Here is a 23,547-nt window from a genome sequence, read left to right as displayed (position 1 = left end):
TGACCATCCTTAGCTGTAAGAGAGGCTGGAAATGCAGTTTTCATTTAGCTATATTGCTCTTTCTATTAAATGTGGTTTGTTATTAAGGAAGGTGAAACTAGATCCTGAGTACTTAGGCAGTCTCTGCCATAAAAGTTTATTATAAGCCACGATGACTTTGAAATGCTGTGTTATACTGTATTATATACAATTTAAAGACTTGAATTTGTTGGCTGGGCGCGGTGGCTCATGCCTGTAATCCCAGCCGTCTGGGAGGCCGAGGCGGGTGCATCACAAGGTCAGGAAATTGAGACCATCCTGGCTAACACGGTGAAACCCCATCTGTCCTCAAAAAATACAAAAAATTAGCCGGGCATGGTAGCGGGCACCTGTAGTCCCAGCTACTTGAGAGGGTGAGGCAGGAGAATGGCGTGAACCCGGGAGGCGGAGCTTGCAGTGAGCCGAGATCGCGCCACTGCACTCCAGCCTGGGCGACAGAGCAAGACTCTGTCTCAAAAAAAAAAAAAAAAGAAAAGTTGAATTTGTCAAGGGGCTTAATAGTCTAGAAAATGTGAATAAAGTAGTACAGATTATTCTTTTCTTTTTTTTTTTTTCTTTTTTATGGAGGCAGAGTTTTGCTCTTGTCGCCTAAACTATAGTGCAATGGCGCGATCTCAGCTCATTGCAACCTCTGCCTCCTGAGTTCAAGGGATTCTCCTGCCTCAGCCTCTGTAGTAGCTGGGATTATAGGCGCCCACCACCACGCCTGGCTAATTTTTATATTTCATTTTAGTAGAGATGTTTCACCATGCTGGCCAGGCTGTTCTTGAACTCCTGACCTTAGGTGATCTGTTTGCCTCGGCCTCCCAAAGTGCTGGGATTACAGGCGTGAGCCACTGTGTCTGGCCGTAAAGTAGTATAGATTATTGTGTTTTAAATTTTTCGTATGTAAAAATGACAGGTTCTGAGCATGGGATATGACTGTTTTAGTAAATGTTGAGATAATTGGTCTCCTTTAAAGAGGGGCGTCATATGGTTTGAGTCCCCTTTAGGATTTTCTACAAGAGCCACACGTAGATATTTAAAATAAAATTAATATTTCTGTTTAGTCTGTTTTTTTAAAAAAGACAATGCATATCTGTAAGTATATCCTGTACTTCCTCTATACCAGTATTTTTTAAAACATCTTCCTGACAGGGAGTGTTTTAAAAAAAATAGGAAATATAGTTACCAAATTACTGATTTTCCTAGGTATTGGGAGATAGAGGGAAGTTTCTCCCTTTCTGATTATATAAAAAGTGTGTAGTGAGAGTTGACTTTCTGGTTTTATCGTTTGGCCACGTGGCTTCGAAACAATAGAGCCAGCATGGGTTAGAATTTTCATTCTCACGCTTGAACCCCGGCCCTGTGATTATGAGCTGTGAGGTCTTGGCAAGTTATCTGTCTTTGCTGCGGTCCCCTCATTTATAAAACAGTGTTGATAATAGTTGATAGTAGTGTTTAGCTGGCAGGAAAAATGAGGTGACATAAATAAAACACCTCGTACGGGGCCTGCTCCCTGGTATGTACTGAGTCAGCGTTAGCTGCAGCAGGTGGCAGTACTAAAGCAAAGCAAGCCAGAAGTCTCCAGGCCTTAATGAGCTAGTTACTCACCAGCTGATTCTGATCGAGAGAATTGTGAAGAACTCTGTTCTGCGATTGCCATTTTAAGTTTGTCCAGCCTGCAGCCCTGTGATTTATACTTTTTGACATCTGTCAGAGCCATGAAGAATGTTTGTTTAGGAGTCACTGCTTAAGAAAATGTTTCTGCTGTTTTTAAGAAATATACCACTATCTTCTTGTCAGTAAGATCCTGCCGTGTGCGGTGCCAGGACAGAAGTGACCTCATGGGATATGACTCAAGAGGTAGTCCTTTTTTTTTTTTTTTTTTTTTTTTTAAAGACAGAGTCTTGCTCTGTCACCTAGACTGGAGTGCAGTGGTACAATCTCGGCTCACTGCAACCTCCGTCTTCTGGATTCAAGCAGTTCTGGTGCGTCATTCTCCCAAAAAGCTGGGACTACAGGCATGCACCACCATGGCCAGCTAATTGTATTTTTTGTAGAGGCAGGGTTTTGCCAGGTTGCCCAGGCTGATCTCGAACTCCTGAGCTCAAGCGATCTGCCTGCCTTGGCCTCCCAAAGTGCTGAGATTACAGCATGAGCCACCGCGTCTGGCTGATAGTCTCTTTGTCATGATTTTAAAAATCATCTTGTTGGCCAAGACCACGTCTGCCCCGTGAGCACAGACCCTCGCCCTCGCTTCTCTGCCGCTTGTCCACACCTGCTGCCAGCTTACCATAGACGATGATATTGCTGTGCCCATCGTCAACAATGGCTCCGGCATGTGCAACGGTGGCTTTGCAGGCGACGATGCCCCCTGGGCTGTCTTCCCCTCCATCGTGTGGCACCCCAAGCACCAGGGCGTGATGATGGGCATGGGTCAGAAGGACTCCCATGTGGGCGACAAGGCCCAGAGCAAGAGAGGCATCCTGACCCTGAAGTGCCACATCAAGCATGGCATCGTCACCAACTGGGATGGCATGGAGAAGACCTGGCACCACACCTTCTATAGGGAGCTGCGTGTGGCTCCTGTGGAGCACCCCATGCTGTGACCGAGGCCCCCCTGAACCCCAAGGCCAGCCGCAAGAAGATGACCCAGATCATGTTTGAGACCTTCAACACCCCAGCCATGTACATGGCCATCCAGGCCGTGCTGTCCCTGTATACCTGTGGCTGTACCACTGGTATCATGATGGACTCCGGTGATGGGGTCACCCACAGTGTGCCCATCTAAGAGGGGTATGCCCTCCCCGACGCCATCCTGTGTCTGGACCTGGCTGGCCGGGACCTGACTGACTACCTCATGAAGATCTTCACCGAGCGCGGCTATAGCTTCACCACCACGGCTGAGTGGGATTTCATGCATGACATCAAGGAGAAGCTGTGCTGTGTTGCTCTGGACGTCGAGCAGGAAATGGTCATGGTGGCTTCCAGCTCCTCCTGGAGAAGAGCTGCGAGCTGCCTGACAGCCAGGTCATCACCATTGGCAACGAGCGGGTCTGCTGCCCCGAGGCACTCTTCCAGCTTTCCTTCCTGGGCATAGAATCCTGTGGCATCCATGAAACTACCTTCAACTCCATTATGAAATGTGACGTGGATATCCACAAAGACCGTACGCGAACACAGTGCTGTCCGGCGGCACCACCATGTACGCTAGTGTTGCCAGCGGGGTGCAGAGGGAGGTCACCGCCCTGGCACCCAGCACGATGAAGATCAAGACCATTGCTCCTCCCGAGCACAAGCACTCTGTGTGGATAGGTGGCTGCATCCTGGCCTCGCTGTTCACCTTCCAGCAGGTGTGGATCAGCAAGCAGGAGTATGATGAGTCTGGCTCCATCGTCCATCCTCCAAATGCTTCTAGGCAGACTGTGACTTAGTTGCGTTACACCCTTTCTTGACAAAACCTAACTCGTGCAGAAAAGAAGATGAGATTGGCATGGCTTTATTAGTTTTTGTTTTGATTTGTTTTTGTTTTTGTGTTTTTGTGGTTTGAATCAGGATTTAAAAACTGGAACGGGGGGTTGACAGCAGTTGGTTGGAGCGAGCATCCCCCAAAGTTCTACAATGTGGCCGAGGACTTTGTTTCTTGTTTGTACATTGTTTTTTTTTTTTTTTTTTTAATAGTCATTCCAACTATCGTGAGATGCATTGTTACAGGAAGTTGTTTGCCCTTCTAAAAGCCACCCCACTTCTCTCTAAGGAGAATGGCCCAGTCCTGTCCTAAGTCCACACAGGGGAGGTTTTGTGTAAATTATGTAATGCAAAATTTTTAAAATCTTTGCCTTAATACTTTTTTATTTTGTTTTATTTTGAATGATCAGCCTTCGTGGCCCCCCTTTTTTGTCCCCCAACTTGAGATACATGAAGGCTTCTGGTCTCTTTGGGAGTGGGTGTAGGCAGCCAGGGCTTACCTGTACACTGACTTGAGACCAGTTGAATAAAACTGCACACCTTAAAAAAAATCGCTGGGTGCAGTGGCTCATGCCTGTAATCCCAGCACTGTGGGAAGCTGAGGCGGGTCAGGAGTTCAAGACCAGCCTGGCCAACACAGTGAAACCCCGTCTCTCCAAAAAAAAAAAAAAAAAACCCCAGAATTAGCTGGGCATGATGGCAGGTGCCTGTAATCTCCGCTGCTTGGGAGGCTGAGGCGGAAGAATCGCTTGAACCCGGGAGGCGGAGGTTGCAGTGCGCCAAGATCGTGCCATTGCACTTCAGCCTGGGGGACAGAGCAAGACTCTGTCATAAAAAAGAAAAAATGAGCTTGTTGCAATGTGGTATTTGATTATATATGTGCAACATATTTAAGTTTTAAAGCACAATGATTTTGAGTATTCCAAACTCACCCAGCAGTCAACAACTGCAACATTAACAACACTGCTCAGGGCCCACTCTCTTGTAGTCCTTTCCTGCTATGCCACTGCCATCACTCTGGGGTGGCCTGAATTTTGTGTTTGATTTCTTACTTTGTAAAAAACAGTTTTCTGAGGCATGCACATATTTTAACACAATATGTTTAGTTTGGCGTACTTTTGACCTTATTAAAAATAGTATCACTGTAGTTTTCTGGGACTTGGATATTTTTTACCCAACAGTATTTCCCAGTTGATACATACCATTTGGTAAGCTATTGTAATGTTCATTCATTTTCTTTGCTGTATAATATTTTACTTTGTGAATATACAACTCTTTTTATTCTGCTGCCAGTGAACATTTTCTTTCTTTTTTTAAAAAATAAATATTGCTGCTATGAACACATCTCATACATGGTACCTGGTCTACACATGTAAAAGTTTCTTGAAAGTATTTACGTAGGAATGGAAATGCTGGCTCATAGAGTGTTTAACTTTACCAGATACTGCTTTTCTATAAGAGTTTGTATCACTTTATATTCCTTTAGCGCTGCGTATCATTTTTGTTTTTTTTGAGACAGGGTCTTGCCCTGTCAACCAGGCTGGAGTACAATGGTGTGATCTTGGCTCACTGTAACCTCAGATTCCTGGGCTCAAGTGATCCTCCCACCTCAGCCTCCTGAGTAGCAGGGACCACACGCTTGCACCATCATACTCGACTAATTTTTATATTTTTTGTCAAGACGGTGTTTCACCATGGTGCCCAGGCTTATCTCAAACTCCTGGGCTCGAGTGACCGCCTGCCTCAGCCTTCCAAAGTATTAGGATTATAGGCGTGTGCTACTGTGCCCAGCTTATAGTCATTATTAAGACAGCTTTATTGAGCTATAATTTATATAATACAAAATTCACCCATTTTAAGTGTATACTTCAGTGATTTTCATGCAGCCATCACCAGTCTAGTCAGTGGACATTTCCAACAGCTTTAAAAGCTTCTTCATGCTGATCCAGTCTTTACACTTAACGTATTACCACTTGATGTCATTCCTGTGCCTGTAAAATATGTCATGTGAATTTGCACCTCTCTGATTAAAAATGGCTTAGAATATCTTTTCATGTCTTTATCGGCCATTCATATTCCTGTCTTTATGAACTGTCCTCTATTTTTCTATTAGATTGTTTGGCCTTTTCTTTATTTGGAAATCTTTTTTTTTTTTTTTGAGACGGAGTCTCGCTCTGTCGCCCAGGCTGGAGTGCAGTGGCCAGATCTCAGCTCACTGCAACCTCCGCCTCCCGGGTTCCCGCCATTCTCCTGCCTCAGCCTCCCGTGTAGCTGGGACTACAGGCGCCCGCCACCTCTCCCGGCTAGTTTTCTGTATTTTTTAGTAGAGACGGGGTTTCACCGTGTTAGCCAGGATGGTCTCGATCTCCTGACCTCGTGATCCGCCCATCTCGGCCTCCCAAAGTGCTGGGATTACAGGCTTGAGCCACCGTGCCCGGCCCTATTTGGAATTCTTTATTTATTCTGGATACCAAAACTATGCCAGTTATATTTGTTGAATTATTTGCTCCAGTTGTGGCCATTCTTTTCACTATTTTGTCTGTCTTATTTACAGTATCTTTTAATGAATAAATGTTTTAATTTTAATTTTGGTAGATTTTTACTAATTTATTTAGTTTTTTTTTGTTTCTCATTGTTCCTGGACTGATTAGATTCTGTCTTAAAATGTTGGGTATTCTATCCTCAGTGTTGCTTAACTTACCTTTCAGACTTTCAATCTCATTGTATTTCTGTACTGTACTATGTTAATGTCCTAAATATTATCTGCTGGTTAACTACTTCTCTTGCTTGTTAATACTGGTTAACTGCTTCTCTTATTTAACTCTTTCACTGAGTTTTTAGTTTAATAATGATAATATTTCTTTTTGAGTTCACCTCTCCCTTCAGGTTGGACTGGACATTCCAAATAGTTTATTTTTCTTTGGTTGTCTTAGTGATTCCATTTTTTATTTCTTTAAACATTTCTTATTCCTTGATGACAGAATAAGACAATTCAGTATTGGTGGTCCTACCTCAGGGGCTGTTCTGAACAATTTGTTCGTTATTTCTGCTGTCTCTCTGCGGTGTTGGCTTTTTTCCCTGGTAGGCACAGTGATCTTTGTTTGTATGCTTAGACTTGATCTTAATTTGTGGAATAATTCTGGATCTAAATGTATGATTCTTTTTTCCTAAGAGGATTGCAGTTATTTCTGCCTGGAACCAGGAAACTCCATTAACTTCACACTATCAGTAGTCTAGACTCAAGGTGGGAGTCTCAATCTCTCTGCAGTCTTTTATTTGACTGGACATTTTCCCCCTTTTTTCTCTGTCCTTTTTGTATTCATATTTGCCTTTATCTTTTTACGTGGCGCTTTCACTGCAGAATTATTTTGTTTCTTTCAAAACTTGCTATATGATGGTTATTGTTGAGAATTCTAGAACACAAAGCACTGCTGTAAAATCATAGGTATTTGATGTATAAAAATGCAAAAGGGAAAATAGTTTCATTTTAAAATACAGATTTAGGGAATGTAAAACATTTATAGAAAAGAAGCAGCAAAAAAGCTATCATGTCAAACATTGTAATTAACTATAAGCAAAATGTACTCCATATGGGCCTAATCTTACTGTGTAAAGATCCAGGGAAGTCCTCAGTCTATTTTAAAGTGTAGACCACAGCTTTCAATTTAGGTATTAGAAGGCTATTTTCTTTTATGGAGAAAAGACTACACATTATGGTGTGAAATGGACTGAATTTTGAAATCTTTAGAGAACTAACCAAATTTTATTTTTTTCTCCATGCATGTTACCTTTGAAACTTCAAGGGCTTGTTCCACTGTATGAATTTGTGGCAGTATTTTATATTAGCCTAGCTTTAAGTTGCCAGCACAGTAGTAGAGTTTGGTGGATGGTCTTTTCTTTAAAGACACAGTCTTCTAGTCTGGGCTTGGATAAGAGTCCCAAGACGGGATGATATAAGTCAAATGAAGAAAGACATAAATTTGTCTGTTATTTTCCCTTTGACACAGGGTCTCATTTTGTTACCCAGGCTAGAGTGCAGTAACACCATCATTGCTCCCTGCAGCCGTGACCACCTGGGCTCAAACCATTCCCACACCTCAACTTCCCTAGTAGCTGGGACTACAGGCATGTGCCACTACGCCCGGCTATTTTTTTTTTTTTGGCAACTTTTTTTTTTTTCTGGTAGAGATAGGGTCCCACTATGTTACCCAGGCTGGTTTTGAACTCGTGGGCTCACCCCGTCTCTACTAAAAATACAAAAAATTAGCCGGGCGTGGTGGTGGGCGCTTGTAGTCCCAGCTACTTGGGAGGCTGAGGCAGGAGAATGGCGTGAGCCTGGGAGGCGGAGTTTGCAGTGAGCCGAGATCTCGCCACTGCACTCCAGCCTGGGCGACAGAGCGAGACTCCATCTCAAAATAACAACAACAACAACAACAGCAACAACAACAAAAACTCTCAGGCTCAAGCAGTCCTCCCGCCTTGGCCTCCCAAAATGATGTGGGTTTACAGGTGTGAGCCACCACACCTGGCCAAATTTGTCTTTTTAAAATTCTTAAAAATGAGTATTTTTTATTTAAAATTTTTAAGTGTTTTTACACTTAAAAATTAAGAAATGGCTGGGAGTGGTGGCTCACGCCTGTAATCCCAGCACTTTGGAAGGCCGCGGCGGGCGGATCATGAGGTCAGGAGATTGAGACCATTCTGGCTAACATGGTGAAACCCTGTGTCTACTAAAAATACAGAAAATTAGCCGGGCGTGGTGGCGGGTGCCTATAGTCCCAGCTAGCTAGTTGGGAGGCTGAGGCAGGAGAATGACGTGAACCCGGGAGGCAGAGCTTGCAGCGAGCTGAGATTGCACCACTGCACTCCAGCCTCCAGCCTGGGCAACAGAGCGAGACTGTCTCAAAAAAAAAAAAAAAAAAAAAAAGAAAAGAAAGAAAAAATTAAGAAATGTGGCCGGGCACGGTGGTTTGTGCCTATAATCTCAGCACTTTGGGAGGCCGAGGCAGGAGGATCACTTGAGGTCAGGAGATCAGCCTGGCCAACATGGTGAAACCCTGTCTCTACTAAAACAAACAGAAATTAGCTGGGTGTGGTGGCATGTGCCTCAGCTACTAAAGAGGCTGAGGGCAGGAGAATTGCTTGAACCCGGGAGGTGGAGGTTGCAGTGAGCAGAGATCGCGCCATTGCACTCCAGCCTGGCTGGCAGAGTGAGACTCCATCCCTCCCCCCCCCGAAAAAAAAAAAAAAAAAAAAAAAAAAAAAAAAAAAGCACAGTAATGTGTTAATGAGAAACACCATGTCACAATGCTGAAATATAAAAATGAGACCAATACCAGTATTTATGAAGGGATTGTTTACAAAGAGTTATGATGTATTGGACAGACAATACATTTGCTGTTGAGGAGACTAACTGCTCTGTTCTAGTCCCCCCCCCCCCTTTTTTTTTTTTTGACAGGGTCTCCCTCTGTCACCCAGGCTGGAATGCAGTGGCACAGTCATGGCTCACTGCAGCCTTGACCTCCCAGGCTTAGGTGCTCTTCCCACCTCAGCCTCCTGAGTAGCTAGGACTACAGGCGTGTGCCACCATGCCCACCTGATTATTGTATATTTTATAGAAATGGGGTTTTGCTATGTTGTCTTGGCTGGTCTTGAACTGCTGGGCTCAAGTGATCTGCCTGCCTTGGCCTCCTGAAATGCTAGGATTACAGGCATGAGCCACTGCACTTTGGCCTGTGTTCTAATTTTCTCTTTTTCTTTCTTTCTTTCTTTCTTGTTTTTTTTGAGACAGAGTCTTGCTTTGTCACCCAGGCTGGAGTGCAGTGGCTCAATCTTGGCTCGCTGCACCCTCCTGCCTCAGCCTCCCTAGTAGCTGGAACGACAGGCGTCTGCCACTATCCCTGGCTAATTTTTGTATTTTTAGTAGAGATGGGGTTTCACCATATTGGCCAGGCTGGTCTCAAACTCCTGATGTTGTGATCCCCCCCCCCCCCCCCCCCCGCCCCAGCCTCCCAAAGTGCTGGGATTAAAGGCATGAGTCACTGTGTCCAGCCCTCGGTTCTAATTTTCAAACAAGGAGTCCTGTAAGTTACTGACTGGGCACCTTCCTTTCATCTGTAAAATGAGATGGTGTTTTGCTTTTGTTTTCCTAGCATGGGGGTTATCCCACCTCTTGTTTCTTTCCAGTTATTCTGTGTGAGATGGTGGAGCATGCCATGTTGTTAGGTAGAAGACATGTCCCCAGCTCTACAGTTAGCACGCTTTGAGAGAGGTAATTTAAATGGGTGCTAGCTATGTCAGCCCTTGGAAAGACCAAGAGCACATCTAAATGTAACTTGGTGATGGGCATTTTTGTAGTGGAAGAAAGACTGTAGTCCCGTCCATTTGTATATTCTTTTTGATGACTTCATTTGAGTTACGAGGTAGACCTGGAAACTTGAGAATCTTTAACAGGTTCTTTCAGTATTTTCTCAGATTCTTACAGAATCCAGGTAGCAGATCTTCTTTTTTTAATAATTGGATTTTCTAATGACGTGGTAGTTCCCCCTGTGAATTCTTGCATTTCAAAAATTTTTGTTGGTCGTTATTGGCCCGGTTTGGAGTTGGCTCTGTGGCACTGAAACTCAAGAGGAAGATAGGGGCTCCTAGCTTTGTTTGGAAATCAGCCCCATGAGGATAATGTTGAAGGTGCTGAGGGTGACAGCAGGAAATGGGAAGGATGTTGTTGAGGATGGAATGTAGAGTGATAACTGTGAAGATATGGAAAGACTTAAGAGAGTGACAGGTTAGTGGTTTTAACCTAATTTTGGGGAACAAGATTCATATAGACTTTTTCTCTTCTATTATATGGAAAGTACCATAAAAATATTAGTAATAATCATGTATGTCAGTTTATCAATTTTTCTATAGCCAACTATGCTTTTATGTACAACAAAGGAGAAAGCAGTCCCTAAAATATGCCAGAGTGAAGAACACACGTTTTGTGTGCTCAGTTGGAAGTGTTTCTGTAGTCATCCAGGGCTTTCACAGTCTCCGTGTTGATATTATAGCAGTTTCTCAGGTTTATGGGCAAGTGACTATAGCTATTCCACTTGGTGGACAAAGCAGAATGCATTATCAGGCCATCTTTGGTGCAGTTCACAGAATTGTCACCTGTGCCTGGCAAATGGCTAAGTTCTAGCAGACCCTCCCTGCCATTCTGCTGCCTCACAGAGACTCCTCTTAAGAAATTACACAGTTTTGTTCAGGACTGTGCTAGATCCCACTTATCCTGGTGCTGGTTATTCAGTTTTCATAATTGCTCAGGCTTTGTATTTTGCCTTTTTTCTTTGGCTATTTGCATATTGGTAATGGAACAGAGAGATAAAACATGCGCATAGAGTGGATTCCTGTTAGGTTTCTGCCACTTGTACAGTCTCACTCCAGTTACTGGACACGTTTATGGAGTAACTGATACAGCTGTTTAGTATTGGACAAATATGTGATTCATTTTAAAGTAGTAAGCTCAAAACCACTAACTTCATATTTATAGCCTGTCTCCAAAACTCCTTCCTTTATTCTTTTAAAATTGCTGTAATAAGTATGGACTCTTTAATGCTTGCTACATTTTTTGCAGATTTATTTTCTTTTATTCACATTTCTTTTTTTCCTTTTTTTTTTTTTGAGACGGAGTCTCGCTCTGTCATCCAGGCTGTAATGCAGTGCCATGTGATCTCGGCTCACTGCATCCTCCACCTCCTGGGTTCAAGTGATTCTCTTGTCTCAGTCTCCTGAGTAGCTGGGATTATAGGCCCACACCACCATACCTGGCTAATTTTAAAAAAATTTTTAGTAGAGATGGAGTTTCACCATGTTGACCAGGGTAGTCTAGAACTGACCCCAAGTGATCCGTCCGCCTTGGGCTCCCAAAGTGCTGGGATTACAGACGTGAACTACTGTGCCCGGCCTGATCCACATGTTTTTAAAAGTTGGTTAATGTCACATAAAATTGGGATTTTGGGCTTAAAAAAAATCAGAAAATCTGGCAGCATTCCCAGTGACTGAGTAACGGCTGTCTCCTTTAGACAGGATAGTATGTTGTCTGCAAATACCCATCACCCCCATACCCACCATTTTTGACATACACCTGGCTGCCTTCACTAATCGCCGTTACCTGCCTGGCTCTTTGGGCACCTGAGTTTGTAATTCCTGCTTTATTACTGAGATCTCCACTTCCTGCTGTGCTCTTGTACTCTTTGTTTTTTGTTTTCTTTTTTCTGAGACAGAGTCTCGCTCTGTCATCCAGGCTGCAGTGTGGTGGTACATTCTTGGCTTACTGTAACTTCCGCCTCCTGGGTTCAAGTGCTTGTTGTGCCTCAGCCTCCCCAATAGCTGGGATTATAGGCGTGTGCCACCATGCCTGGCTAATTTTTGTATTTTTATAGAGATGGGGTTTCACCATACTGCCCAGACTGGTCTTGAACTCCTGACCTCAGGTGATCCTCCCATCTCTGCTTCCCAAAGTGCTGGGATTACAGGCACGAGCCACTGTGCCCGGCCTCCTGCTGTGCTCTTTGGAACAGGATACTGACAGCCCTCTTTGAGGTGGAATGGGCTGTGAACCCGTCGATGCCCCTCAAAGAAGCTGTGGTCTGGACCCTCTCCCTATCTTTTTTTTTTTTTTTGAGACGGAGTCTGGCTCTGTCACCCAGGCTGGAGTGCAGTGGCCGGATCTCAGCTCACTGCAAGCTCCGCCTTCTGGGTTTATGCCATTCTCCTGCCTCAGCCTCCCGAGTAGCTGGGACTACAGGCGCCCGCCACCTCACCCAGCCAGTTTTTTGGTATTTTTTAGTAGAGATGGGGTCTCACCATGTTAGCCAGGATGGTCTCGATCTCCTGACCTCGTGATCCGCCCGTCTCGGCCTCCCAAAGTGCTGGGATTACAGGCTTGAGCCACCGCGCCCGGCCCTCCCTATCTTTTAAAGTGAAAATTTTAGGCTGTTGTGGGTAGGGGAACCATCGTGGGGAAGGATGGTGTGCGAAAAATGTGAAAAGAAACTTGGTACTGTTACCACTCCAGATACATGGAAGGGTGGTGCTAGGAATACCACAGAAAGTGGTGGGAGAAAGCTGAATGAAAATAAAGCTTTGACTTCAAAAAAAGCAAGATTTGATCCATATGGAAAGAATAAGTTCTCCACTTGCAGAATTTGTGGAAAGAATAAGTTCTCCACTTGCAGAATTTGTAAAAGTTCTGTGCACCAACCAGGTTCTCATTACTGCCAGGGCTGTGCTTACAAAAAAGGCATCTGTGCGATGTGTGGAAAAAAGGTTTTGGATACCAAAAACTACAGGCAAACATCTGTCTGGATGTATTGATGGAATTTCTGGCTTTCTAAATGATTTTACTTTCTGCCTTGATTTTTCAAGGCATAGATGTCAGTTTACAGAATAACGTGTTTTAAGATAATTAAGTTTAAACCAGAGAATTTGATTGTTACTCATTTTGCTCTCATGTTCTAAACAGCAACAGTGTAACTAGTCTTTTGCTGTAAATGGTTATTTTCTTTATGAGCATTTTATTGAACTAAGTGGCAAATTCCATGAAATTATTTCTCAGTTCTGTATGCACTTTTATTTAATATTATTCATATAATTCTCCCCCCCCGACTTTATTTATTGATACTGCAAAAGTGAGAAGGAGATAATAGATACTTTGCTCTGAATTTGGCATCCAGAGTTAACAGTTCTCCGCTCACTCCCTTACGGGTGTCACAGTTATTAGAATCAGCAGCCTCTTAACTAATTGCAGTTTCATAGGATAGATAAATGTTTCAAGCCGTTATTGCTGAATGGTTCTTGAGTTATGAACCTAGACCCAAATCAAAGACCAGTGGGATTTATGATGTTTTTTATTTGTTCTTGCAGCCAAAGTGCCAATTCCTTTAATATGTGACCGAGAACGCAAGGAACATCCATATGTCCAAATAAATACACTGAATTTTAGGGGAAAAGAAAACGAAAATTTTAGTTAAGCAATTTTTTAAAATATTTTTACTTGTGTTTTGCAATCCTGTCTTTACAACTGTCCTATAAGGTAGGCATGTGTGGATTTATGTCCTGTTGGGAAGCCTTAGGGCTTTTTCTACTTCTGCTAGGAAGGATGTATTTTCTTGAAAACAGTTTCAGTGAAAGACTGGACTTTTCCTGTGGTCCTTTCAAGGTAGCCACAGTCCTCTTGGGGCCCAGTTTGCAGCATTGAACCCTGGGCACAGCTTTGCCGTGAAAGGCCATTGAGAAGCCATCAGATCCTATAATTGGTTAGTGGTGGAGCCACCATTTGGTTGGAGAACTTTTGATTCCAGTGCAGCATGGTGCTATTCTGATACTGGGTTACTCTTTCAGATTGAAATTCTTCATTCCATTTTAGTATTTGCTGGGTGAGTGCAGCAGTGACACGGTTTTCAAAAGTTTACTAATAATCTATTTTTTGTCTAAAAAAACCACTTTTTGTAGTATTTGATGAACATGCCATCTTTTTCTTTTTGAGACATCTTACTCTGTTGCCTAGGCTGGAGTACAGGGTCACAATCGTGGCTCACTGCAGCCTCAACTCTCTCCTCAGCCACCTCCTGCGTAGCTGGGGCCTGTGGCATGTGTCACCACACCCAACTACTTTTTACAATGTTTGGTAGAGATGAGGTCTCTCTCTGTATTGCCCAGGATGGTCTCAAACTCTTGGGCTCAAGTGATCCTCCTGCCTCAGCCTCCCAAAGTGCTGGTATTATGGGCATAAACCATCATTTTTACATACTTTAAAAAAAGCTTATTCTCTGTTTTTCAGTACATTTTATAGTTTTATAAAGTTTGATTGAGTCTTCTCTTTTGTCTTCCTAGTTTTAATCCTTTAGATTATCTTCATTTACAAATATCTTTTGTTGTTTTAATTGCTTCTAATTTACGCTGTCTCTTTTTATTTTTAGGTGACATAATCAAATTAAATATGTGTATTTTGACAATAAATGTGACCATACTCCAGCCACCCCTTCACACATCCCGGGTTCTCTGATGTGGTCACAGTAATTTTTTGTTTTACTGACTTACATTTGCACTATAATGTTTAGGGAACCGCCTATCATAATGCTTCCTTAATATGTTGTCCCACACAGCACTGTTTTACATGATGTAAATGTGTTATACAAACAAGCTTCCCACAAACAAGCTTCCATGGTCAAATGATTTTTGGGAAATGCAGAGTTAAGCAGAGTTAACACAGGTTTCCTTATGGGTGTCTTTGTGGGGGGTCTGTCAGCACTGTGACTGTCTGAGAGCTGCAGTCAAAGAGGACAAACTTTTTTGGTCTCGGCATCTGATAGAACTGATATTTCTTTTTTTTTTTGACACGGTCTTGCTTTGTCGCCCAAGCTGAAGTGCAGTGGCATGATCTCTGCTTATCACAACCTCCGCCTCCCAGGTTCAAGTGATTCTACTCCCTCAGCCTCCTGAGTAGCTGGATTACAGGTGTGCACCACCATGCCGGGCTAATTTTTGTATTTTTAGTAGAGATGGGGTTTCACCATGTTGGTCAGGCTGGCCTTGAACTCCCGACCTCAGGTGATCTGCCTGCCTCGGCCTCCCAAAGTGCTAGGATTACAGGCATGAGCCACCGCACCCAATCTAGGACCCATATTTCTAATGTTGCATCGGAAATATTTTGGGAAAAATTGAGCTACTATGATTTTTGCATTATTTCTTTGTGTAGGTGTAAATGGCTCATTGTTTCTTGAGGTTTCTAACATGGCATGTTGCTGCCTTGTTCCCTTTAGTTTTGCAATAACTGAGTGCAGTCACTGGAGAGAGTCCAGGATGGCCTGCTTGAGACATTGAAGATTTAGGAATGCATTGATTGATTGATTGATTGATTGATTGAGACAGGGTCTTTCTCTGTCACCCAGGCAGAAGTGCAGTGGCACAGTTACTAGCTTACTTCAGCCTCGACCTCCTGGGCTCAATTGATCCTCCCTCCTCAGCCTTCCATGTAGCTGGGATTACAGGCACAAGGCACCACACCTGGCTAATTTTAAAATTTTTTGTAGAGACAGGGTCTCACTATGTTGCCCAGGGTGGACTTGAACTCCTGGCTGAAGTGATCCTCCTGCCTGGCCTCTGAAAGTGTTGGGATTACAGGCATGAGCCGCTGTGCCTGGCCTAGGAGTGCTTTTAAACTGCTGTCTGATTCCTGATAGGAGGAAGATCCCGTCACTGATTGAAAGGGAATATCCCTGATAAAGTTCTCAGTTATACCTATGTGCACAAATCATGGTCCAATTGTGAGTTGTTTCAGAAAACAGATGCAGGGTACATAAAGGAATGGGGCAGGACAGGCTCCAAGTGGGTAATAGGCGTGAAAGGAGCAGGGGGCCGGGGGACGTGAACTCCTAGGCCTAGGACTCCAGTCAGTCCACTGGAAGCCAGGTGAGTTATGAATATTGCTCATGTGCCTGCTGAACATGTGTGGGAGAGTTTCATTCGAGGGAGGCAGAATCCAGGAGGAGGCTTTTGTCTGTGAACTTGGGCTGGTGTGCAGCCTTTCTGCTGAAGCCTGGTGGAATTAAGCTTTGAACAGTTCGGCAGATTCTCACTTGTCATTGTGGGGCTTGTTTGTAGCTGGGGTTTGGAGACTGCTTTTATGCTAAATCATTCCTGTCACGCGCTCTCAAGTGAAGCAGTCTGCGGTATAAGCCTTGCTGACATTTGTGTAGAGTGGCTCTGCCCCTGGTGAGAAGAATGCAGCAGCTTCACGTGTTTGCTGCTCCTGAACCTTAGATCTTTGTTGACAGTGATGCTGAGAGAAGAGGATGATATATTGTATTTTAAAAGGATCAGAACCAAAGCATAAACCTTTAAAAAGGAAGGTCCAGGAGTCAGATAGATTTAGGTTAATCACTACCACCTACTTCTAGCTAGGAGTATTAGTTTTTTCATTTGTTCATTTGGGAATAACATTACCCATTTTATAGGATTGTTTAGAATAAATGTAGCATACAAGTGTGTATAGTGTAATAAGATAGCATATGGTATAACACTTCGCCTTAATGATAACTAGGTGTGTTTTTAGTTTAAGTATATGAGACAGACCTGGTGCTCTTCAGAAGAGCCTTTGTGGAGCCTGTTTTTGGAGTCAGCTAACTAGTTTAATAGTGGAGAACAAAAATTGGTGAAAGAATTTTGAAGCAATACGATTTATCTCTCTCTGTTGGTTATTAATATTTGTACAACTGCTTAATTGCAATTATGAGACTTTTTATTTTAGCAAAAGAAATTACTTTTCAGCAACCTTGCCTTGCTGAGAAGAAACTGCTGCAAATGTTATTTGTCCATTAATGGGGAGAACTTCAGTAGTGAACTTAAACACATTTTATTAAACATCACTTCTCACATGCTTGACTTGTTTTTGGGAGACTGTCCAGTAAGATTTGCTAGAGAATAGTGGTGGTATTTATTATATCAGTTCTAAGAATTAAATTTTATTTTATAAAAGTTTATTTTCATTTAGCTTATTTACTGCTCCGAGCAACTCTAGGAGGGTGCAAGAACCCTTGTGTTTCCGTGAAGAAAGACTTGATGCTCAGAAAAGCTCTGTGACTTTCTCCTCAGTGACCTGCAGAGCTGGGGTTGTAATCTAGGTCTTTTTGTCCAGCACTATTTGATCTCTACCCTCTTCCCCTTATACCATGGGCCTAGGATGTCAAGGGATTCAACCTTGGTTGTTTTTAAAAAATAGTGGCAGTCAGAAATAAAACTTAGATGTCTCTGTATGTAGAAATTTTAGAGAAATAGTTTGTGTCTAAATTTGCAAGCTCATTCGGTTTAAAAATGGTTCCTATAATATGGTGCTCATTTATTACTTCAGATTCATTGCTTCAGTAATGACTTTTAAATAGAACTCTATTATTAGGGTGATTGGACTGAAGTCTGATTGGACTAGAGTTAAGAGATTGCATCACTATAAATAGAGTGAGATAAAATATTTTACATAATGTGATTGAAGTTTTATGAGGTCTCAAATGTTGGAACCTAGGATCTTCTGTAAACGGATACTTTGACCAGTTTCAAATAACAAGCATCTCAGTGTGTGGCTTAAGTTGTAGACAGAGTGGCTACTTAAGAGAATTTGGGAATTAAATTATGTCCTTTGGCATGTTCAATTATGTTACCTGAGTCAGAGTTTCATTAGCTGCTTCATCAATAGTTTTTTAACCCCAAAGCTTTTAGAAAGTAAGATTAGCACACTAATTAGAAAATCATTTAAAGACCAAAATGAAAACAGAACAACTCTAAAAGCTTTTAGTGTGTTCAGGAAATGTTAGAAGTGGTCGTATGTGAAGCCATTGGTATAGTTATTGGAGAGGATAACCTTTGGTAGACATAGATGAATTTAATACCCTTCTTTTAGTTTTTATTTTTAAAATAAACATGGGGTCTTGCCATGTTGCCCAGGCTGGTCTTGAGCTCCTGGGCTCAAGTGATCTGCTTTCTTCAGCCTCCCAAAGTGCTGGAATTACAGGCATGAGCCACTGCACCCGGCCAATGCCCTTCTCTAACAGTGCATTAGCATGAAAATGTTGGAATGGCTTTAAAGGCATATCAGTTTCCCCGTGATTACCTAGGAATGTGCCTAGTCTCTGTTATTTAGAATTTGATAAAAATATATGGGAGAAATGTATAGTTTGTAAAAATTTCTAAGCAGTCGTGAACTGTAGTGAATTCATAAGTGATTGGCTGGGTGCAGTGGCTCACGCTTATAATCCCAGCACTTTGGGAGGCCGAGGCGGGTGGGTCACTTGAGGCCAGGAGTTCAAGACTAGCCTAGGCAACATGGTGAAACTCCTGTCTCTACTAAAAATATAAAACATTAGCTGGGTGTGGTGGCCTGCACCTGTAGTTCCAGTTGTGTGGGAGGCTGAGGCATGAGAATTGGTCAAACCTGGGAGGTAAAGGTTGCAGTGAGCCAAGATTGCACCACTGCACTCCAGCCTGGGCGACAGAGTAAGACTCTGTCTCGGGGGTGGCGGAAGATTGTTAAGTTCTCATCAAACCAGAATCTTTTCCTATCACCTTAACTCCTATAGTAGTGACTCTAACCTTCCCTTGCTCTGCCATCACCATCCGTATTGGGTTACTGTTATAAAACTACATTTTTTCCAGCAATTTTACCAAAGTTTGGATAATTATTTTTAGTAGGCATTGTGTGTTTAAATTTTTCCACTAACATAAGAGGTTAATATTTAGTTGAAGCATTAGTAGAAGTACAGCGATCAGTGGATGCTGCCAAAAGTTTTTCCAATAATTAGAGTGGAATTTTGAGGAAACAGTGTATTACATGCTAAGATTGAATGGATGGGGATGGGAGAAGGATAACAGAAGACATATTTTGCTCTTGGTTTCTTGATGTGATATGTGATGGTGAATATTACCTATAAACTAATGTGCAAAAAAATCTCAAGAAAACCCAAATCTAAAAACCCCCAAAACAAAAAGGTGTGCCAAAGAGGGAAAGCCCATGCCAGATCATCTGCTTTGAATCAATAATTTTTTGCTGACAGCCAACTGGGGAGTAGGACTGTAACTTTCATTTCCATTTGGTATCAGGAAGCTATTTGGTATAAATTTCTACCAAATAGTTATATGGAACCCCATTATGCTGGTAGTAATCTTTAATAATAATGGATATATATATGTGGCTCTTGAATAGGGACTGTTTTATTTTTCAATTTTCAGTGAATTAGAATATACAGTGTAATAATTTTGGTGGATAGTGGTTTGATTAGTAAATGCTATCTTTCATGGTTTGGTAAGATTTGATTTCTCTCTCTTTTTTTCTCTGTCATTCCAGGGTGTGGATGAATGGAACATAGCTCGCCTGAATACAGTCTTGGATGTGGTTGAAGAAGAGTGTGGCATTTCTATTGAGGGTGTAAATACCCCGTATCTATATTTTGGCATGTGGAAGACCACGTTCGCATGGCACACCGAGGACATGGACCTCTATAGCATTAATTATCTCCACTTTGGAGAGCCCAAGTCTTGGCAAGTTACTTGTTTAATATTCATTTGCTTTGGAGTTTTGGAATTTGAGCATCAGGCACATATTGAAGAAGATTCTGTTCTTTGATTTGGTGGATTGAGATTTATGTGAGCTGTAAGGAAGTTTTTGACCGTAATAATTAATTGTCTTCTATTCTGTCCGGGATTGTGCTTGGGAACCATAAACCCCGTGGTAATTTGTACAGTCATGCACTGTATAACAACGTTTAGATCAATGATGGACCACATATACAATGGTCATCCTGAGTTTACAATGCAATTGCAAAACTCCTTTTCCATGTTTAGATATGGTTAACTACATACATACTTTGTAGATAAGTACTTTGTGTTAAAATTGCCTACAATATTTAGTACAGTACAGATTTGTAACCTAGAAGCAATAAGCTATGCCGTATAGCCCAAGTCTGTAGTAGATCCACCATCTAGATTTGTGTAAGTCCACTCCATGATGTTCACAAGATGGTGAAATTGCCTTACAACATGTTTCTCAGAAAGTATCTCTGTTGTTAAGTGATGCATGACTGTATATGTAAAGTTGCCTGTAGTCCATTTTGTGAGCCATGAATTGGTAGATAATTTAGGCTCCAAGAATTTGTTAGGCATCTTTACTTCTTTGAGCATTTGTTGGATTAGGTATGTGGGAGGTAGTTAGAAGTGAAGAGTTGACTTCCTCAGTGTGGTTTCAAATAGTCTTCATGATCTCTAGTTCATCCTCCTCTAATTATTTTTATTTTATTTTAATTTTTTTTGAGGTGAAGTCTTGCTCTATTGCCCAGGCTGGAGCGCAATGGTGTGATCTCGGCTCACTGCAACCTCTGCTTCCCGGGTTCAAGCAATTATCGTGCCTTAGCCACCTGAGTAGCTGGGATTACAGGCCCAGCTAATTTTTTGTATTTCAGTAGAGACAGGGTTTCCCTGTGTTGCCCAGGCTGGTCTTGAACTCCTGAGCTCGGGCAGTCTGCCCACCTGGGCCTCTCAAAGTGGTAGGATTACAGGCATGAGCCGCCACACCCGGCCAATTTTTAAAATTTTTTATTTCTATTTATTTATTTTTTCGACACAGGGTCTCACTCTGTTGCCCAGGCTTGAGTGCGGTGGTGCGATCTCAGCTCACTGCAACCTCTGCCTCCCGGGTTCAAGCGATTCTCCTGCCTCAGCCTTCCGAGTAACTGAGATTACAGGTGTGTACCACCACGCCTGGCTAATTTTTGTATTTTTAGTAGAGATGGAGTTTCGCCATGTTGGCCAGGCTGGTCTCAAACTCCTGACCTCAGGTGAACTCCCCGTCTCACCCTCCCAAAGTGCTGGGATTATAGGCGTGAATCATCCGCACTTAACACACGGGGCCTGGCTATAGGATCGATGCCCTGTAAAGAATTCTTGTATTGAATCAGGAGAGTGTTAAATTATTTTGGATCAATCTGTTTAAGGGCAGGCAAGGAAACATTTAATAAAAAAGATTCTTGTCTAGGCCAGGGACGGTTGCTCATACCTATAATCCCAGCTGTTTGGGGGGCCAAGCTAGGTGGATCACTTGAGCCCAGGAGTTCAAGACCAGCCTGGGCAACGTGGCAAAACTCTTTCTACAAACAAAAATACAAAAATTAGCCAGTCATAGCGACTCACATCTGTAGCCCCAGCTGCTCAGAAGGCTGAGGTGAGAGGATCACTTGAGCTTGGGGAGGTCAAGGCTGCAGTGAGCTGAGGTGGTGCCACTGCATTCCAGCCTGGACAACAGAGGGAGACACTGTCTTTTTATTTATTTATTTATTTATTTATTTATTTATTTATTTATTTATTCATTTATTTATAAATAAATGAATAAATGAATAAATGAATAAATATAAAAGCCTAAAAGGTAACTCTTAAGAATACTAAGTTTCCTGAGTTGCTGTACATAGTCAAGGCTGCAGTGAGCTGAGGTGGTGCCACTGCATTCCAGCCTGGACAACAGAGGGAGACACTGTCTTTTTATAAATAAATAAATAAATAAATAAATAAATAAATAAATAAATAAATAAATAAAAGCCTAAAAGGTAACTATTAAGAATACTAAGTTTCCTGAGTTGCTGTACATAGATATGTACGGCTCCAGGTGGAAGCTCTGAGGCATACATTTCTAGCCACCGTGTGTGGCAGGTTTGCGGAGTTAAGTGTTCACGAACACAGGTTTGTACTGAAGAGCCTTCAAAGCAGCTAATGATTTATTTCAACACTTCTGGCTTGAAGGTTTAGGGGAAAAGTATTCTTAGAGTAAGCGGATAGAAAACTGCTTTGACAGTCAGTGGTAAAGTATTATTTTCTTGGAATGAATATGAACTTTGGAGCCAGAAGTCCTGTTTTAAAATCCAAATCTGTCACTTACTGGGAATGACTTAGGGCAGATCACTACTTTTCTTTCATCAGGAGTTTCACTGCCAAATGGAGGCATGATTTATTCTCTGTCTACTTAAAGGACATCTAGGAAGGTCCAGGTATATACTGTGTATAAAAGTGCTTTGTAAACTGTAAAGTATTATACAGATACTCATAATTACTATTATTTTAATAACCATGAAAATAATTTTTTTTTTAGTCATAGAAGTTGAAGTCTGAACTTCCCATAGTGTATGTATTTATCATAGAATAGGAGTTTCAGTGATTAAAAAAAAATGTGATTCTCTCTTCCAAGCCTCTTGTGTGAGTAAGGTTAACTGCTGGAGGATACAGAATTCAGATGGTACCTTGAGTCTTTCTTTCCCAGACTGGGTACAAACAAAATGAGTAAGAAACTTTCAGATTTACTCTGTAGAGAATGAGGGAGATGAGGTGTAAGAGGATGTGTTTTAAGCTCTGAAAAGGTCTAAAATCAGGAAAGGTTTTCCTGAAGGTTTTTAGAAAATTAAGAATGGGTTGTAGCATTTTGGACATGGTTAAATTTCATTCAGTAAACTGAGATTTTGTTAAAATACTGTGTAGCGGTTAAGAAATATCCAATTATTCAGGATAGATACACGTTAGTTCAAGGCTTTCTCATTAGATCTTTTGATCAGTATTGTGTAGTACTTACCAGCATAGGTTTTTGTGTCAGTCTTGATTTTTGCCTTCTGGCATTACTCTTTACTGAGCATGTGATCTTGGGCAATTATTAAATAACCTCCATGCCTCAATTTTCTCTCTTAAAATACTCAGATGGTTTTGGCACCCACCTCATAAGGCAATTGAGTGAATTAAGTAACATATTGTGTACAAAGCACATATCACAGCTGGAGATGTAACATAGTGCTCAATAGATGCTAACATTTCATACATTCATTTAGCAAATATATATTGTATGTATACATGGCATGAAGTGTTTTAAACATGAACTTCTTTAATTTGTATTAATAAGTGTTCTTGATTATAAGTGACAGCTGGGCGCAGTGGCTCACGCCTGTAATCCCAGCACTTTGGGAGGCTGAGGTAGGCAGATCATGAAGTCAGGAGTTCGAGACTAGCCTGACCAACATGGTGAAACCCCATTTCTACTAAAAATACAAAAATTAGCCGGGCATGGTGGCGCATGCCTGTAGTCCCAGCTACTTGGGAGGCTGAGGCAGGAGAATCATTTGAACCCAGGAGGCGGAGGTTGCGGTGAGCCGAGATTGTACCACTTTACTCCAGCCTGGGGAACAGAGCGAGACTCCATCTCAAAAAAAAAAAAAAAAAAAGAAACCCAATTTAAGTGTAATGGATTTTCCCCAGTGTTTGTAGTTGGGATAAACCAGAGGTATAGCTCAGTCTAGGAAATGAGATGCTCCCGTTGGATGTCTGTCTCAGCCTTTCCCTTTATCTCTCCCTCCCTCCACTCTCTCCTACTCACCTTACCCTGTCTCTTCCTGTCTTTTCTCCTCTCCATTCCTTGTTTCTCCCTTTGGGCTGGAGGAGAGAAGCTGCTTACTTATAACTAAGTACTTGATTATTGTTGAATTATATAATTCAAGTCTTATTTTG

The 23,547-nt window shown here is 42.2% G+C and overlaps 1 protein-coding gene and 1 pseudogene across 10 annotated transcripts in view; both read left to right on the top strand.

Annotated features, from left to right (window-relative positions):
* Positions 1 to 23,547, top strand: part of KDM4C (lysine demethylase 4C) — a 432,363-nt gene that overhangs the window by 85,670 nt on the left and 323,146 nt on the right. For all 10 annotated transcript variants that reach the window (XR_002731803.2, XR_002731804.2, XR_002731805.2 and 7 more), the window contains exon 5: positions 19,364 to 19,557. Coding sequence is in view for 7 of the 10 variants with exons in the window: in XM_023213146.2 (XP_023068914.1) it covers positions 19,364 to 19,557 (194 nt within the window). In the remaining 3 variants the exon portion in view is untranslated. The remainder of the gene's footprint in view (positions 1 to 19,363; positions 19,558 to 23,547) is intronic.
* LOC111543286 lies at positions 2,146 to 3,647 on the top strand (annotated as a pseudogene).

The sequence above is a fragment of the Piliocolobus tephrosceles genome, chromosome 14 (genome assembly GCF_002776525.5).
Source record: "Piliocolobus tephrosceles isolate RC106 chromosome 14, ASM277652v3, whole genome shotgun sequence".
Lineage (NCBI taxonomy): Eukaryota > Metazoa > Chordata > Mammalia > Primates > Cercopithecidae > Piliocolobus > Piliocolobus tephrosceles.
The sequence above is the reverse complement of the archived record's forward strand: the minus strand, read 5'-3'. Positions and strand labels throughout refer to the sequence as shown.